General features: G+C 32.7%; 1 protein-coding gene across 2 annotated transcripts in view; it reads right to left on the bottom strand.

Annotated features, from left to right (window-relative positions):
• Positions 1-20,276, bottom strand: part of LOC105330885 (kiSS-1 receptor) — a 61,155-nt gene that overhangs the window by 25,866 nt on the left and 15,013 nt on the right. The window contains exons 2-3 of one of the 2 annotated variants that reach the window (XM_034452867.2): positions 18,752-18,814; positions 9,711-10,054 (exon numbers count right to left, since the gene is read on the bottom strand). In XM_034452867.2, the coding sequence (XP_034308758.2) occupies positions 9,711-10,040 (330 nt within the window). In that variant the 5' untranslated portion in view covers positions 10,041-10,054; positions 18,752-18,814. The remainder of the gene's footprint in view (positions 1-9,710; positions 10,055-18,751; positions 18,815-20,276) is intronic. The other variant, XM_066073387.1, reaches the window with a different exon arrangement.

The raw sequence follows: 20,276 nt of genomic DNA, 5'->3' as shown, positions 1-20,276 counted from the left end.
CATACATAGAACTAGTCGTGTTTCTTGAAACTATTGAAACTTATCTGGTGTCCTCTTTTATTTCTTTTAATTCAAATTACCTTCTATTGAAACATTGGAAAATTTTAATTGAGTTTAGCTCCAATAAACATTGATATGTACCAGTCAATCAGTTATCGAACTAACTTTTAAAAAACAAAATGGCTGCCAATATGGCGCCGCCCAGGGCTGGAAGAAAATTTGTTTGGCCTTAGTACCCCTGATTCAACTTTCATTTTTCACTGATTTTCTTATATATACGTGTTACCATTAATGGCTGACTTGTAACTCGTAATTTACGGTGACTTAAAGTTTGAAGACACGTTTTGAGTACCGCATATACTTTGGCGAGACTCAAAAGATTTGTTACATGCTTCCATACCTTCGTATTGAGTCGAGAAACGTAAACAAAGACGAACAAAATCATGGATGACGTCACAATGCACTCGCGCTATATTTCCCGCGATAAATTTAGAGGTGGATCAAACATCTGTAATGAGTGTACTGGCTATTGCAGTATAGACTGCGATACCTGTCTCATTAACATATGATTTGTTTTTAATCTTTTTTTAATATAGAGATTTTAAATTTAAATTGAATTGAAATTGATATATATACTAGCAAGAGGCATACTTTACTGTCATATCGATCCATTTTTAAGCTAATTGTGCATGCATGTATACAGTAGGCAGGTAAGTATATGAGTAGGGAGGAAATAAACAATAGGACATTTTGAACTAAATAAAAAGGAATAAAATGAAACAATAAACAGGTAAAAACAATTATGTAGATATTGCATATAGTCAGACTATTAAATTTAAAAGTGGGAAATTACACACCTACAAACAGGTACCGGTCTCTCTCTCTCTCTCTCTCTCTCTCTCTCTCTCTCTCTCTCTCTCTCTCTCTCTCTCTCTCGGGGTAGGAGGTTGCGCTGTATGTATCATAACCATTAAAATTAGTACCTTTGGCATACTTATTGTAGAGCAATACTCTCTCAAAAATTCTTTGACGTTCATTGATACCTAAATAAAACTATAAGTTGACAACTTATGACAATAAGTTGATGCAAGGTATGTGTAATTCTTGCTGCGCTCGCCAAAACGGTAGCACCGTAAAACATATTACATTTTGAAGTAATTTCTTCATCTTGTAACAAAAATACAAACACAAGAAATAACCATTATCGTTTCCATCAAAAGTTGTTATAATTAATTTTTGATTTCCGATCCCGATTTAAAAATGCAATCCCGAGCCCGACATATGAAAAAGCGATCTAATTTATGAACAAGCATTGTGTGTGTGTGGGTTTTTTTATTTTCACATCTCGAAACCAATCTGTCCGCAGACGTTAAACATAGGTAAAAACTTGGAATGGCCTAAACCCAAGGCAAGTTTAAACCGATTTTATCTCTGTATATAAAAAAGTATACAGTTTTCTATAAATATAGGTAACCTGTTTTTTATCTTTTATCGTTTACAGAATTCAAAACAGTTTTCGGTACATTAAATTTTTTTTTGAGTGATTTGAATGTAATTTTTGTAACCTTGCTTTTATACTCCAAAAAGAACAAAAGTATATAAGTGCGAGATTAAGCTTTTTTCTCATAAATCTAATATCAATTTCAATCGATCAGTTGTTTGTCAAGCAGGATTCTTACGAGATATTGGTATGTCCAGGTATCATTGTCTAAAAAAACTGAAGTTTTTAAATTTCATAATGGCAGATCCTACAACTCTAAGATTCAATAATCGATCATGTCATAACTATGGCGGGACGCATCTATTTCATACACCCCACAATTCCATTGTATGAATTAAATGAACGATATTATATTAGAATCATTCTACATTAGAAGTCATTAACGTAATCGATGTCTTGTAATAAAGGTTAAATAGCGTCGAATAGATCGGTGTTCTTCTGTCTCGGGGGTTTGAAGTTTGATAATAGTACATAAATTAAACGTGCATGAATTTACAGTATCGCTTTTCATGCATAGTTTCATTTTTCATAAAAGGGCAGGGCAATAAACTGGATTGATTGCTTCCTTATCAAAGAAATCTCTGCTTTGTCTCATTTAGTTACAGGAAATGGTTCCCTGTCTGATTAAACGGGTGGTTCTGGTCCATTCATTGAAAGAGAGGTTTCATCGAGGGTTATTATTATGTGTTTTAACCTTTCGGTCATACATGTGGATAGATAGATAGATAGATAGATAGATAGATAGATAGATAGATAGATAGATAGATAGATAGATAGATAGATATATATATATATATATATATATATATATATATATATATATATATATATATATATATATATATATATATATATATATATATATATATATATATATATATATATATTCTCAATATACAATGGATATCACTCATGGGATACATTTTTGATATTTATCCACGTGACGTCATAATTAAACATTACGTACCTTTAGGTTGATTATTGACGTAGAATGAAAAAGTATCAAAATAATTCAGTTGAAAAGCGTAGAGTTATAAATGTGCAGCATTTCATGCTGTTTCAGGGGTTTTTTTTTACTATTGATAAAAAATTGATAAAAATATACCACAAAATGAAATGTTGTTTATCTTCAAGGAACTTTTTTCCTTGCGTAAAGTTGTTGACGCCTTGTAGTGAATGTGTTGTGCGGCTCAAAATTATTAATAATGTTTACAGAAAGATTGAGGTTTAACAGAAGATTGAGGTTTAACTTGTGGTAAAACATGTGATAAAAAGAATCTCTCATGATTTGGGATGGTACCAACTAGTTGTGTGTTTTCTATCCCCTCGCCAAGGCTCGGGGATAGAAAATACGCAAATCATGAGAGATCCTATATATATTTATTCGCGGTCGGACAAAGTTAAGGGCTTTAACATGAAACGAAACCATTTCTTAATTCAAATAGTAAAACATATTTTAAACATGAAATCAATCTATGGCACCAAATATTTTTCTGAAAGTGTTGGATTTTTTTAAGGGTGGGGGGGGGGGGTGGATACCTTGAACATGGATACAAGGACATGAAACGACGCTTGATTACTGCAGGAAAACTAACTGTTTAATTTTGAACTGTGTTTTGAACTAACTAAATTTTCGACCGATACGACAACGATATCAGGAGGAAAATTACCATCCAGAAAAGGGGTACTCTTCTATGGGAAAACATGGAATTTATAATTATGAATTCAGTTTTCTTTACAGATGTGTGGGAGAAGAGAAGATGGTTTTAAAACATTATTAGCATTAACACTATACATCCATTTTTGGCCCCTCTTAGAGAAAAAACCCATAATCCAGGGGACATGAAATTTACAATTTTAGTAGAGGACCTCCTGGTTAACATAATTATGAAGTAAGCTTATTTAAAACTATAAAGCCATATACTGTTCTACTTTTTATATTTTTTGCAAGCGTCACGTAAAAAGTGCGTTCGTCTCATGTCCATGACTATCAGGGTCTGGAATATATAGTTCCTCTCTTACTCACTGGCGTCGGAAGCAAATTGAAAGTGGGGGGGGGGGGGGGGGCTAGTCTAATCCTCAGAAATATTGAAAAAAAAACCTAATTCCCAAAATCATGAAAATCCTAATCGGGGGGGGGGGGGGGGCCCGGGGGAGGGGGCCCCATGACTCCAACTTCTCAATATTTTACTCTTCGAAGGTAAATTTGGGAACAATTATATTTCCTGCGAGAAAAAGTTGGGGGGGGGGGGGGGCTGAACCCTTTATGATGATATGTGCCTAATGGTAAGGTCTACTTTTGCAAAAAGCCCCCCCCCCCCCAGTTCCGACGCCTATGTTACTTCTTGATTGTTTTTGGTCCTCAGTTGTTTTTTACTTTGCTTCTTTTGTTGATTATTGAGTTTGGATGTAATCTAATGACTATCTTTCTCAAAGTTGTTGACAAGTTAAAATATACCCAGGAAAGAAGACCACTGTAAATTGTAATCTCAACATTTTTTTCTCATAAGCTTATAATGGTACTATGTGCACATACATCTATTTTTCTGTTTAGTGTATGCTAATTAAAAATACATATTTTTTTCAAAGTAACATCATTGCTATATATATATACATGTAATATACATCAATGATTTTAGGTCGTGAAAGACTATAGAAAACTCTGAGAGTCGATCAAGTTTCTAAATTATTTAGGTGTTTTCACCCCTGTTACAACAAATTGACTATAATACTCCATGCATAACATTAATTTTTCATCAATGACTTTGTGTACATTATATTTCATTAACTAATACAATATGTGTTAACACAAACATGTACAGATGACGTATATTTGTAAATGATATAAACATTGTAATGAACCTAAGCTTTGTCTTGATATTTGAACATAAACATACGTCACAGTCAAATTTGATCGCGGGAATGTGATGAGGTGTTTGAGAAAACTAAAACGTGTACGATGGAATCAAAGGTGTGTATAAAATCTTAATATGAATAAATGCTTTCTTCCGTAAGCACATTCTGACTGGCAAAATAAGTCCATAAATTAAGAATCTAGCCAAAAATCTTCGCGTAACCTCCTTTTTGCCACTTCAAAAACATACACCACGTGTACAACATAATATACAACTCGAATGTTGTGGTATACGGCCGACGCAACTGCAAAGTGCCTTTTTGACTCTGGCACAAAAATTGAATAACGGATTTTTAAAATTTTATCACAAATACCACCAGTAAATAAAAGAACGCCACTCATAATTCAGATAAAAATGTACAAGTACCCTCTCATCATTGGACTGTTTCACTAGGCCATTTTGTCGAGGTAATACTTAGACCATGGTAATACAATTAAGGAAAATGTCAAATCGACAGCAAAGCAAACTCAGGCAATGATCAACATCCACGAATTATGTTACAAGGGGGAGAGAAATAGTCAATAATGAGATACACGAGCATTCTCGAAGATGATATTGGTTTTAATATCCTCTGACGGAGAGGATTATCAGTAATTTCAAGCAGCGACTAATTTGTTTTCTTTGTGTTCTCTTGTAATGGAAAAATGGAGGGAAACCCTATCGTATTAACAGGTCTTTCTGGAAAGGATTCACGGCACAGGAGTATGGCCTGTGTATTATCAGAAATAAACTTCATTTTAAATGTTACTACCACGGCAAACTCAATTAGAAGCTCTTCGAGAACAGTGGATTTTTACAAGACAAGGAAAATCAATTTATCGCTGAAATATTTACACTTCTCATTGGTTCTAATCAGGAAATCAGATTGGCTTTGTAATCGACCTAGTCACATCAATCCTCAAAAGAAAAAAATATGCAACAAATTTGGCGAACTAAAAAGAGCAGATGTGGGTAGATTGTCATAGCAATGTTTTTTAGAGTTGATAATTAAGATCTCATAATATAGTTCCCTTTAATTGTATACATGTATACATTTACATCAAGATTTTAAAGCTAGCTTGTCATTTTCCTACCAGATATTTGTTTTTAAAAGGTAATTATCTCACCTGTCAGGTAAAACTCACTAAAAACAAAAGTGGTTATATATTCTCTGGACAATGGTCTATCATTAGGTATATATGGAATTTTCCGAAACTTCATCGTAAGCGGTGCAAAAATACCACAATGGCACCGGCATAATTATCCGGCACAGTGTTGTATGCTATACTTTTATATTCATAAAGATTTTTTTTGCATTGCTTTCCCACTTCTCCTTTATTATAGAATTCCTTCGTCAAAAAGAGCCGTAGAATCACCCTTTTTTGATATTTAAACATAGGGTTTGCACGGGCTTTCATCAACCATAAAGGAACTTTTTCTACATCTCATATTTTTATCGAGGAATTTGAGGAATAAGGCGTGTCAGATAGAACTGATTTCTCTTTGCAGCTCCACATTAAATTAAGTGAATCAAACATTCGTGATAAACGAAATCAACTATTCTTCTAATGTACCTTTGTTTGTTTGTTTTTTTAAGTGTAAACTGACCCATACCAAATTAATTTGTTTTCGATGTGTTGTCTTGAATAAAAATAATATTTTGTTTTTATTTTACATGTTGTACAAATTTGGACGCGCTTGTTCACACAGCGAACTGATGAAAAAAAACTAATGAAACAAAATAAACAAATCTTTTTTAAGTATCCTTTTTATTTCTCGCCCAAACACGATCTGATTGTCGATAGTGTTTTGAATAGACTTGATGATAAGTCCTCATATTATACAGAACGGTTTTATCTTGAATCACATGTCAATTTTTTTTAAAAAATCAATCTTTCGCCTACCAGTTCTGGATTGAATACAACTTAATGACGCTCAAAATGTTGTTCCCGCATACTACTATATGTTATAAAAATATATGTAAGGACTTTTTATTAACTTGAAAGAGATACAAGTATGCTGAAGTGAAGCGATAAAGGGCGATAGATGTTATCAAAAGATATTAAGTCCAAACTTACGTCAATAATTTTCAAATTAATCTTATGAAAGAGAAAAAATGAGGAAGGACCGGTATACAGGAATGGCGTCGGCTGATTGTTTACATAACTCTGTGTCAAAGCTGTAAATTCAAAATTATTCAGCCATTGATTTTTTCCATCCTCCGCAAAAGCGGCTCAAACAACAGAGGAAATGCTTGATCACATCAAAGGTTGCAAAATAAAGATCGTAAATTTTAAATGATGTTAAATATTACATTTTTATTCAGATTCTGAGTGTTGTTGCTATCAATGTCAACAGCAAATAGTTTGTTACATGGTAATTACATAAATTGTCGATTTTTTTAGCAGTTCGCTGGCCGAGGTAGCTTTTGTTCATCAGCAATCAAGATGAAACGCGTAACGCCCGCCAACGATTTTTCATGGTGTATACCCTGATATTTCTGTTTTAATGTTAGTCATATTTCCATTAAAGAAGTTGGCAGTTTCCTCTCAGACCAGTTTGTACAGTTTAGAATTTTTCTATACCCCCGCTCCGAAGGAGAAGGGGGTATACTGTTTTACCCTTGTGTCAGTCTGTCCGTCCTTCTGTATGGCTGTTCGTAACAAACATTTCTGCCGCATTTTTCTCAGCAATTATTCATTGCAGATGCTTGAAATTTTAACACACTATTTGTTTTAGCATGTCATATCGTGGGGTATATTTTTGTACCAATCGGACCTCAATTTCATGTTGGATGACGACTTTGTTTATTTTTAGCCTAAATTATCAAACAAATTTTCGTCAAAGATTTTTCAACAACTATTTGTCGCAGATGCTTGAAATTTTAATTAATTCACTATTTGTATAGCCATGCCATAGTGTCTGGTATGTTTTTGTACCAATAGGACATCAACTTCCTGTGAAATAAAGACTTTGCTTATTTTGCATATTCACATCAGAGCGGGGGTATTTACTAGTGAGCATTGGCTCACGGATATCTTGTTTATTTTGCTGTCTCAAACTAATGAAAGTGTTCACTGCCTACTACATCGTTGTAAATGGTGATGTGATACGAGCTTCAGTAAAGACAACCAGATAAGGAAGTAAAATACAACACCAATGTCAGTATTTCTGCAAATTATCAATGCTACATGTATAAACAAGATGTGATATAGTTTTGGTAAGCTGTTAACATATAATTGATATTCAAATTTTCTTATTTTTCTTGAATGTCTGAAATTTTCGGAGCAACAAACCTTCAAATTCACAAAAAGTACCTGAATACGTATATTACAATAAATCCAGATACCAGATAGCTTTTGCTTTTATCTTCTATCGTAACTATTGTAATCTCGACAACCATTGATTATGGTGAACAAAGACCCGGGTAACAAAGCCACAATTTGGTTTGAAGAACATTGTTATGTTTTATCTGAATTAGAAAAGAAAACTCTGGCACGCAACATATTTTCCCTCGCAACTAAGATTTGTAGCTAATAAAGCAGTAAATACATGTACATATCAAGTAACACATAGCATTCAAGTCGAAGATATTTCTTGTCAACATTATATACACCCCATTTCCTTCTTTATCAAAACATGAATACGCTTAGGACCCATATGTTAATGATTTGCTCATGAATTACAACAAAATTGAAATCATTCTCAAGTTAATTTTTTACATTAATTCTTGGCTATATTTTTTAACCATGTTGAATAAGATTGTACAACTTAATACATTGTACGCAGATTTTTTATTCGTGTAAGAGACTTTGTTAAAAAGCGATTGTGTGAACAATCCGGATGGAACTGGTAACTGAAGCAATGGGAGGTATATTGTAATACACGATTGGTGAATGATACTTTACCGAATGACATCATTAGATATAACAAGAATGAAATTGATTAAGACATTTAAATCAATATATATATCATCAGCTAATAATAAATCTGACATCAGTCCCAAAAGTTCTTACCAATAGATTTTATTGATTAAACGTTGAATATAAACATACTAGAAAACTGAATAAATGAGTAGGGCTCCACTAAGAATTGCTCCAGGATAGTGACATTTAAATACATGTACTGAAACTCAGTGGTCATTTAATAACTGGAGTCCCATGGGCCACATCGCTTACCTGAGCATCAATAGCCAAATTAAAACTGATCAAATCAGCATTACAGTATCTTTTACAAACAAGAGGATTTTGTGAAACGGAAACTGCAAATGACTGGAATTTTTCGACGTCCAAGGAGCATAAATCTGACACAAAGTGCTCGATTATACCCAAATTCGAACTTGACCTAGATTTTCATATGATAATTCGGTATATTAATTCAAAATTGATTTAGATTTTCATATGATAAATCTGTATACAAAAGTTTTATTTCAGGTGCAACCTCGACGAAGAAAATGAAAGAAAACTGCAAATATTTGTCCAATGGACAAAAATTGGTCGATCATACAAAAAATCTAACTTTATCTTGATATTCATAAGATAAATCTGTATACCAAATTTCATTTCGGTAGATGCAGCCTCTGCGAAAAGAATGAACGGAAACTGATGATGTACCGACCAACAACAGCAAAACAGTATGGCCTTCCTTCTTTGAAAGGGGGAGGGGGCATAACTGTCTTGACAATCTAGAAGAGTTTCTTTTATTGCAAATGTATAATTGGATGCAAACTTCCCCAGACTTTGATCCGCTAAAGCGTGTCCACCACCTTACTTTCATTTTTGCTATTTCGGGCTTGTTAATCGACAATGAAAGTAGGTTTTTAATTTCACAATAATTATAACTTATCAGTTGAAATTCAATTATAGCTTAAGGACATCATTTCACACATGTTTGAATACCAAAGGTGTAAGCAGTTACTCTGTTGCAGGCATTTTGAGTTTATTTGCAAAATGTCTTAATTTATAAGTAAAGATGTACGATAGAAAATAACAAAAAAATATTCTGGGAAATTATCTCCCCTATAGGTTTTCGCAATGTGTATTGGTATTCGCAATAGATCCTTTTGAAAATGTCTTGTTAAAAACAGTTTGAGTAATCGCCTCACACACAAAACTAACAGAAAGATTTTTAAAGCGGGGCTTTTTTGTAGTGGTTTATAACGGTTAGAGAGAAAGCGAGCATTGTTTTACTAGGATCTCGAATTAAATGATGAGAATTTGGAAACGGAACTGTACCAGTTGTTACATTAGATTGTTACAATCTCTACGTTCAAAGATAGCTCTCTAGTTCTGTAATAAATATCAATAAAAACTTACGTATATAGTGAATGTAAAGAACTTGCACATTCCGTCACCGAATCCCCATGCTGGCATTGCGAAGCTGATAGCTGTGATTGGCACCACAATTAGAAGAAAAGCTAAATCCGCCAGGGCTAGATTTGTTATATAGATGTTCGTCACTGAGCGCTCTCCATATCGAAACACAATGTAAAGAACCAATCCATTGCCCACAGCGCCAACTATGATCAGAATTGTCCAGATGATAGGAACGTGGACATAATTAGAGGGAGAGGGGTCCAAGGCAAGGCTCTCATTGTCAAAACCGGAAGTGGAATGGATGATTTCAAAACCTTCTGTTGTAGACATCTTTCTTTATTTAACTGTGAACAGAAAATCAAAAACTCTGTAATAATACATGAACTAATAATGAAACAAACTTTCATTAAAGGGTTTTTCAGGAAAATATTTACTCTAACACAACTTCACAATGTCAATGTTTTGTGATTAAGCAGCTCCGAGTGAGCTTCCGTAATGACACAACCTTGAGATTATGAAGATGCTCTTAACATGGATACATGATTTTTCGGCACTCCATTTCTTTCTTTTTTTTTTAATTTATTTCATTTAACTTGGAGAGAATCTAGTGAATGTAAAAATGAATGTTTATCGTGTTATGTACATGGGTATTCATGTGCGGCATATGTATCATTATATTCTTCTTTTGTACTTGCACTTAACAACAACAATAAACACCAAAAACAAAACAAAAAACTATATTAATTTTATTTTTTGCATTTGTGTTCTTGCTTTCAGAAAGTCACTCCCACAGAATCTGCAATATTTAACATCAATATTCTTCAATATTCAACACCAACCATATCTGAAAACTTCCGAAGTTTTGATTTGACAGGCAGCTTGTCATATTTGCTCAAGAGCACATTACCATTATACCGGTATACTCAATAAGAACTTTATCTGGTACTGGTTACCACAATCATACACTTTAAACTTTCCTGTGCAAAGTTTGAACTCCAAAATGAATACATATCGAACACGACTTACCTACAAAACCTTAAGCCCCGCCCCTTACTCCTTACTTGCGTTTCCACAAAAGAAAATAATTTTATTCTAATTCACCGAAATCAACCAAAATAAATTATATCAACAGCGACGTCTTCTAGCGGAAAAATGAAGCGAAGCCAAAACTAAACTGCATATCAAATTAAATATCAGTATAAAATTGTGTGTCCTTCCTGTTAAAGTTTTGTAATATTTTATATAGTAATCTTTTTTAAAAGAGTTCATTACAAACAATGGTTGATAATTTATACTAAAATTGACTTAAGTATTTTAAAATAAAATATATGAAAAGACTGAAGAGATGAAAATCAAATTGCAAACAGTAAAAAAGGAGACAAAGTTATCTCTAATTGGATGTGAGTAATGAAGTATTGACAAACAAAAAGTGCAAAAAAGCATATTGTGAGAACTTAAGCAGGAATGTCTTCTTTACGAATGCCACGCGAGATACAATATCACTGCTATCATCAATTATTTATGTAAACAGAAAATTTAAAACGCTAAAGTACGTGTATTTTTATTTGTAAACATCCAACCTCCTAAATAGTATTCAATAAACATGAATGAAAAACTACCATGTAAAAATCAACCGCACAATATTTCGTGACACAGAACACGAATTTAATAGAACATAATGAAAGTCTTCTGTTCATTCAGTCTCTTGTATTTGATATTCTAATTCCACTCCCATACCTTTCTTTGATCAAGTTTCGCTATGATGATCATACGAAAGAAAGTTCTTCCTTTTATTTGATTTCAATGTATGCGACTTAGATATATCACTTGTTCACTGCGAATATGATAATTTTCTTTAAAAATTGTAGAATATATATAATAATTTAGCACAAAACGATAATTATTTCATTTATACATAACATTCATAAAGAAAATCGATCCAAAATTGATAAACAGGTAAGTTTTGTCTGGAATTATATTTTCGCACGGAAGGTTTTATAGAGGTAAATAATGAAAATCAGCATTCTTTAAAAATTTATTAGCACTTAACATTTAAAAAATATTTTAATGCACGCAAACTTTCAACTTGTGATATTTTGAAAAATTTCTGTAAGCCCTGTTTTGCATCTAGAAGTCGAAATTAAAGAATTTGAGTGACTTTCATCGTAAAACGATGACAATATAAAAAAAATAGTCTGAAAAATGTTTAGTCAAATTTTGCAAAAATTTTACCTTTAAAGGGAATGAAATTCGGAAGTCATAAGCAAGATACAGTGCTCGAAATTTGTCATGTAAACAAGGCTCCTGTCCCGTTTTTGTTTACATATCTTCAAAATACATGTAAAAAAAATCATTTTAAGCTGGCTTGTCTATCTTCTTACCCATTTTAAGCATAAATAAACAGTTCTTAACGTTTCATACATTCATTTTAGGTCGAAAACGATTTTTTTTCTTCAACATTTAAAATGTAAATAAAAGCTTTGTTTACATTACAAAGAATTAAAAGTTCTGTAACTTGCTTATAACTAAACGAAAGACCCTCAAATTTCGGTTGCCTATTAAAAATGCTTTACTGAACCATTGTAAACATTAAATTTGGAAAAATAATTTTGACAAATATCATGACCATACTCCTTTAAAGCAAATTGATATTACTGACCCCCCATGTACACATGTATTATTTCGTCAATTACATACTGGGCACATATCTAAACAAACTGCATTGGATTAAAAAAGTGTTTGATATTCTGAGAGATTTTTTTGCTAATCTAATTGTTCCTATTGAAATAAAACCCAGTTTTAAGGACGTTGTTTACTCAGGGCTTGAGTTCTCAAATTCGGATTGTAAAAAAGTTCAATGTCAAGAGTTAATGTTCTAAACACTAAGTATTTGTGAAATAAATTATTATTGACATGCCATTTGATATTTTTACTATATTATGGAATTCAGCTCAAACAAAATTGGACTTTTAGCAAAACAGAGAAAATTCGGACTAAATTTTTCAGATTTTGTTATTCACTGAAATGTATTTGTTTGTACTGTAATATTCAAAGTAAAGATTTTATTTGTCAGTCAACATAATTTTGCATATTTTCTGTTGGTTTTATCTCAACTTTTCATTTAGATAATCGATAATCACACACCTAAAAAATATTGAAAAATGCATAAAAAGATAACAAACACCATATCTCAAAATTTTGATCATTAACCTCTTATAAGTTTTATGCATGCAGAGTAAGGTCAATATACTTAGTTTAATGCTATAAATGTCTTATTCAGTTTTTTGTTAAATTGAATCAAAAATGGGTAGGGATTTGAAAACTGATAGAGGAAATTCGGACTGGAATATTTATAAAAATTGTGAATGAAACTTAGTGCTTTTTGTCTGTTTAGTGCTACTGCCATTCATAAACTGTTTTTCATTTTTAAAAGAGTTAAGCAATTTGAATTTCTTTCGCAATTAAGAAAATCTCAATCATAGTGTAAAATTTTTAGGGATTTTTCTTAAATTTTCAAAAAAATATTCTATGGCCATTAACTCAAGAAGTAGGTCATTGACCTATTTTTTTAAAGTGAAAAAAAGCACTTCCATGATAGGTCTTTAACACATAATAGATGATTTTTCATTATCATCAGTGTATTTTTTCTGAGTAAACGTATTCCTTAAGTACAAAAAGTAGATTTTTTTAATGACCAAATATAATCGGATTCTTGCGTATACTTTAAAACAATATTTGATGTAAAAACTCTGCTTGGTTAGAGAACCTAGTGACAAGTGTCAATAAACGAAAAGCTGCAATGTCAATTCTAAAGGTCAATCAAATTTGCCCTAACTCAGAGGGATGAACACTGACCCCCCCTTTTTTCTTTGCATTTCTTAAGCATGTTTTGTCTACATATTTCAATGATATACTTCTTGAGAAATTCTTGATACAACCACCTTTTGGAGTGAGATACCTAAAAATAATCACAATCACACAGATATGAACCTGATGACTGTAAGGTCACACAAGATGAAATGCTAAAATCGCCTTTGATTGATGTCGGAACTTTCCGCGTTTTTCCATTATCTGTTGAAACGCTCGTCCGTCAGAGACAAGGGATTTTATTGTCATTTGATGCGATGGATTGTCTGCCCACAGCACAGGGTTTCTCCCAGACAACTTATTTGGGAGATTAACTTTTAATTGGAATGTTATTCAGTATTATTGGAGTCTATATTGAATGGTTTAATTCTTGTAAGACGTCAATTAGAGCACAATGGACTTTCCATTCCTATCGATTGACATCTCTTGGATTTTTTGCCCATTTATGTGATGAGGAAATACGTTGTGCGACATTTATTTTTAATGACATCTTACAAACGGACCAAAAAAATTCAAACATTAATTCTATACAACATACAGCTTTTACCTAAACCATGATTGGCTTTTTTCGTGTACAGTAACCCATGATGCATGTATTTTTATTTCCCGTTAAAGTAGCATCTTGTGGTATAAAGACCACTTTTTGCAGTATGCACAGATTGCTGGCTCCCATATCACATACTGTATAAACATCACTCATAAAAAGTCCAAGGCATTTACCCATGGGTGTTGAGACGGCCTAAAGAAGTCGATAGCACCAAAAGCATATAAATATAAATGTTTTTGATCAACAATAAATGTATCATTTCTGTTTAAAGTATATTAAAGACTTTAAGTTACGCAAAGTTCAGACGTGATGATAAAACGTGTCTTTTTGCTTTCCAAAGATATCGGAAATTTCAGACTATCAAGATCCTAAGAAAAACATATATCTCTGGGGGTCGTATAATCTAGATATTTAGTAAGGACTCTGCATTCAATACACAGGCATGCGATTTGATCAAATAAATTTCCTATGAAAACATTCAACATATGTTATTGTGATGCGGGCTTATGGTGGTATGGGACACCTCCATGTTGTGACGTATTATTTATCGAAATGAACAATAACAAAATAACGGAAAAATAATGTCATTTTTAGTTAGCGTAACATGTATGTTCTGTTGACCTTTTGAGAAGAAAAAAATAAATGATTATTTTTTTAATTTTCATTTTTTTCAGAGGCCTTATATATACTTTTTTTTCACAGTGAAATGGTATAAAAATATGTAATTTTAAATTATTACCTTTTCAATAGATATTAAAAAGAACTCGTACATACTAAATGTCTCATTGGAAAATGTTTATATATTTCATTGTTCGGTGCTTACGTTTGGTAACATCTAACAATCGCTTAACGTGTGAAAAATATTGATAACATCAGTAATAAGGTTGAATATTTCTGTAGTTAGGTAGATAACATTGCAAGGAGTTACCCTTACTTTAATTGAACAGGTAAACCTGGATTTGGAAAGTAAGAAATCGATACATTTTAATGAATTTTTGATAATCTGAAGGATAATCTTGATTACTTGTTTTACGTGGCCATATGTTGACCAACTGTTCTGCAAAATACGATCATCAAATACTAGTACATTCAATAATCCGCACAAGCTGCATGTATGAACAATTGAATTCTACGACCAATTATCTAAAACCACTGAAATGTTTTGTCGGCGTAAGTTACATAATCCATAACTAATGGTACAGTGAAGTTATGAAAAAGTACAAAATGAATCCGATTTCATCATAAACTATATTCTACTAAATATTAGTCCTGAAACGGTAATTATATTATTGTTTCAGGGATCAAACATCAAAAACATCGTTCACATCCTACTATTTGCACTACGAAAAAACACATGCATCGACTTTAAGCGTGTTTTATTTTTTCAAATGAAAGATAAAAATGAGCTCTAATACTTTTGCTATACGGAAAATGTCGGGTTGATACTAGTATCACAGTAGAAATTTCACACTTTATTAATTTTGTTTAAGACTGTACTTTTTCAAATTTAACATAATTATGTTTTGTCATATTTTCTCACAACTTAATATCAACAAAGCTATTTCTTCTATAAATCATAGACACTTTTTATACTCTGCTTGATTTTACGTAAGAGACGGGTATCAATGATTTCTAATATCCTAAGACACCACTGTGCAATTATTTCTTTTCTTTTTAAAGTTTCAGGACATCAATGACTCATTGATGTCCTGAAGCATCAAGTTTATGCAATTAAATCCTTCACTCAGGTTCCTTACAGATACATGTAATCAGAATACCTGTAGAGTTTTCAATAGCTTAATGGATTGCATAATAGTGTAAACATTTTTGTCAGCTAGCTAGGTATCACAGCTCTTTATATACAATATAGGACCAATTTTATATGATCAAAAGTTCCAAAATTCTTAGAACAGTAATAAAATCGAAATTTCCTAGTAATATGCGCATCTACACATTGTGTCGTAAATACCTAGAAAGTTTCAACAAATTCCTTGCAGCGTTTTAAGAGGAGCTGCGCTTACAAACTGTTCTTTAATATGGTCAATATAGGACCAAAATTTTAAGAACAAAAGGACCTAACTCCCCAGAGTTATAATGGAATCGGAATTTCCTGATAATATGAACATCTACACATTGTTTTCAAAATGCCCACTTTACTGAAATCCTGTGCAGCAGTTTACAAAAACAAAAACAGGACTGGCGTACTAACTGACTGACGGACCGCCCGCAACTTCGTTACGTGGGTATAATAACAAGATCTGAACTCCATTTTAATAAGTTAACATAAGGAACTTTATCACACACGTTTCCATTTCAAATATATCACACTGACAAAATTTGGGTAAACATAAAACAGAACAGAAGTGATGAGCTTTGGTGCAAATAAAGTATACTGATATTGAAATAGAGAACGGACCAAACAATATCGGTTTTTTTTTCACATGATGCAAAATCTGTAGATGTCAAAACATACACTCGTTTCTCAAAATTATATCCAAAGTATATATTAATTTGAAAAAAATTACGGTACAGAAGGTGGTGAGGCTCAAGTGGAAGAGAGGAAAGTTGATGTGGGGTACACTTTTGAGGGACACATATTCCAAGATTCCTGTCTTGTATTCGTAGAAGTAGAGGTACAATCATGATCTTTAGGAGTTATGGTACATAAATACAGCTTACGTAAATTTTGAAAATGTGTCATTATGAAAATGTATGGAATATTGCCATCATTTTGATTGTAGATACATGCAACCTGTGAGTCACATGTGTCGAGCAACTGTTCTCACAAAAAGAAAAGTTTTTCTTTGGTTTGCAATGTTCGGATGAAAATCCATTTGATGTTCCACTTGATGTAATTGCAAGCACCTGTCCCCCCCCCCCCCCCCCCCCCCCACCAAGTCTACATGATGTGCTCACAAAGATAAATACCAAAATTAAGAACCCAGACTTGAAAATTGCAAAAATTGACTTATAATGTGTATTATTTGAAAGTCTCAAGACAAGGTTTTTTGGCAGGTCTCGAATCCTTCCGTCGAGTAACAAAAGCCTCGCAAAACAGTACGGAGTATAATACAGGAAATCATAAAAACACACTCTAGAGAACCGAAAGGGATACTCGATTCTAATCAACTACTTCCGCTTCAATACATATGGGCTATTTTCGCTGACCATTTGAAATCATTGTAAAAAAAGCAACTTTGTATTTACATAAATAGAAGGTTCATGCATATGTAAAACGAAGCCTGGTGTTGGTGCTTTTTCAGTACACAAAGAGAGAACAAACTCCAAACAAAGAACACTTGTAAGAATTATCTATAAATCCTCGATATTCTCTTCGGACTGCTTGTAATATAATTGCAAATTAGGTATTATCATTAACAACAAAAGTCAAACAAGTGATCATGAGGTCAAAAAGTCACTATGTATTTCAAACAAAACGTGACTGTTTAAGGCTGAATCGATGGCTTTTGACTATATAGTTTCTTTTGTTTAGGTCAATGATTGAAGCTTTTTGCTGTTTGTTTTCATGCTTTAAAAGAATTCCGCGAACGCAAAACGGAGATACATGTCTATTCTGAATCAATACATCGGAACGTTTGGCTTTCGAAGTCTGATTGTATGCTTTGAGAGATCAAAATCAATGAAATAGCTTGACAATACTTAGGAATAGTAAAAACTAGCATGATGTTAATTCTACAGTATTACATGCAAAGCGTAGATTCAAAAATTTTCGACCGGGGGGGGGGGGGGGGGGGGATGGAGACTGAGGGATATCGATATTTGCCATAAGGTGTGGATACATTCCGAGGACCATTTTCGCTAACTTTATTTTTTTTCAAGGGGAAGGTCTAGACCCCTTTGGATCCGTGCATGAAATTTAAAGATTTACATTAAATAGTTCTCACAACCCAGAAACATTTTTATCTAAGAGAACTAAACTTGAATTATTTGGAGTAAACTCGTTATTTCGTGAACTATTGGATTTTTTTTAAACGGCGGGAAATGCTGTTTATTAGAGATATAAAACAAAATACTAAGATCCTGCTTATTTTATGACCATTTCTTTCAGTATTTGTACAAGTCTAGTGCAATAAAACGAGAACAAACTTGATCATAACATAATATGTGCATTATACAGGGGGATATTAGATAATTGGATTGAAGATAATTGTTATTTTTCCAATTTCATTCGACGACATTAGTTTGTTAGATAACCAGTGCTTCTGCTGTCTTTCTAGCAGTGAGAGACATCGAGACACAATTTTTTCCGATGTGAACCTCATTAATTCAAAAATGGAAAACCACCTATTTAGTCAATAATTATATTCAAAATCTTTTCACTTAAAGCAACACTTTGAATATATTTCAATCTTATTAGATGGTTTAGAAGCAACATGACTTGAAATCACAGCAAGCAAAGCAAATCAAGTTTCAGAAAAACGGATCCAAACATTATCATAAATAGATGACAAAAACTGTCTTGCACTAAAAGGAAGCAGACATGAATATCTTTCTATAAGTAACAAAGAAATTTTGTTTCCTTCTTTCTCTACTTCCCCCTAGATTTATATGCGAATAAAAAAGTTTCTATTGAAGGACATCTTTCTTTAACATAAATCATACATACTTGAAGTGAAAGCCCTTTGAGTCGCACACTAGTTCATGGCACTTGCACGATGTCTAGCCGATTCTGAAAATGACACAGAAGTGTTTTGTCAATAGATGTTACATGTAGAAGGAAACATACCATGAGAGACTCTACTTATATAATAGTGTTGTGTTGTGCCGGAGGCGAGTGCACTATGTATCAAACCCTGACTACTATTTAGGCATAGTACATGCACAACACAACACTATTGTTATTATTATGCCGACTGTTAAATATACTGACGTGCTTTGCTATAAGTAGCTCTGACGTTCGAGTGTTGACAAGTCCCTTAAAATAATCACCGGAAAAGCAAGCGTTTTTTGTTGTTTTTCAAATTACGTGTAATCAATTGATTTGATTGTTTATTTAATCAACAAGTTGTTGTACAATAAAAAGTCAACAAAGATTTATGTTCTTTTCAAGAAATAGAGAGACGTTTGGCCTTACCGAGAAAACTCGAAATGTTTAGCAGACGAAATCTCAGTGAATTTTTTTTCTTGAACATTCTTTATCAAGCGTCATTTAAAAAAGCGTTTTTGTGATTCTCATGTAGAATTTCTTTGAAAAATGTTCAATCAATTTGTTCAAAAGTTTATAGGAAACTTTAACTTTAAAATTACCGTCAAAAATGAAGGTTTTTTTTGGAAAAATGAATAATTTTAATTGCTTGATGTCAGTCGTACATATCTACGTTTTATATACCTAAATACCGGTTGTCATAATAACGGCTAATTTAGCGTAGCGGTAACGCGTTGGGCTTCATGCTAGATTTAATGATTTTAGCGTCGTGAGTTCGAATCCCGCTGTCGGCGCTTGACAGATTTTCGTTGAAAATATTCGCCGTGCTCTATTTCGGCATAGTATGCTTACGCTATATAAATCCTTTGATACTATGCGAAAATAGATGAGTATTGAATATATAGTGACAAACTGACAGAAGGCATAATAATACACCATACCAAACCAGACGTCTTTGAACAGTAATATTATAAGCTTTTTACTCCCTCACCTTGGATGGAAGCAAAAGTGAAAGTTACATCATAACATTTTTACGAAATATTTGACCGATTTTAAATGAGGAGGCAAACGAGATAACTTGAAATGAAAAAATAGTGTTTTTGTCTTCTTTACAAGAACGAAAAAGTCAATGATATTAACGCCTACCTAACCTTATTTCCTCGTTATTACAAAAAACCCATCGTAGCATTGCACTGGTATTCAGCATAACAGCCGGTCATGAGATTGTTGTTCTTTTAAACTTTTTTATCATTTCTTTATAGGCCAGTCCTTTTTTATTTTTTGTTTTTAATTTTTCTCAAAAACGGACATTTCTATTTGTCTTGCATATCATCAATCTTATCTTTATAATTTGAGGCTACTACATGTAGCCTTAACTACGACCTCACGGTCCTACTACATGTACAGACCATTTCATAATTTGATTCATCTAGTCTTCACCTAGACATTACTACTTTGTGTTTTTTGAAAATGGTGTATGTAAGAT

This window comes from Magallana gigas, chromosome 10, assembly GCF_963853765.1.
Source record: "Magallana gigas chromosome 10, xbMagGiga1.1, whole genome shotgun sequence".
In the NCBI taxonomy this organism is placed as follows: Eukaryota; Metazoa; Mollusca; class Bivalvia; order Ostreida; family Ostreidae; genus Magallana; species Magallana gigas.
Note: the sequence above shows the minus strand (reverse complement) of the source record. Positions and strands in the feature narration are given on the sequence as shown.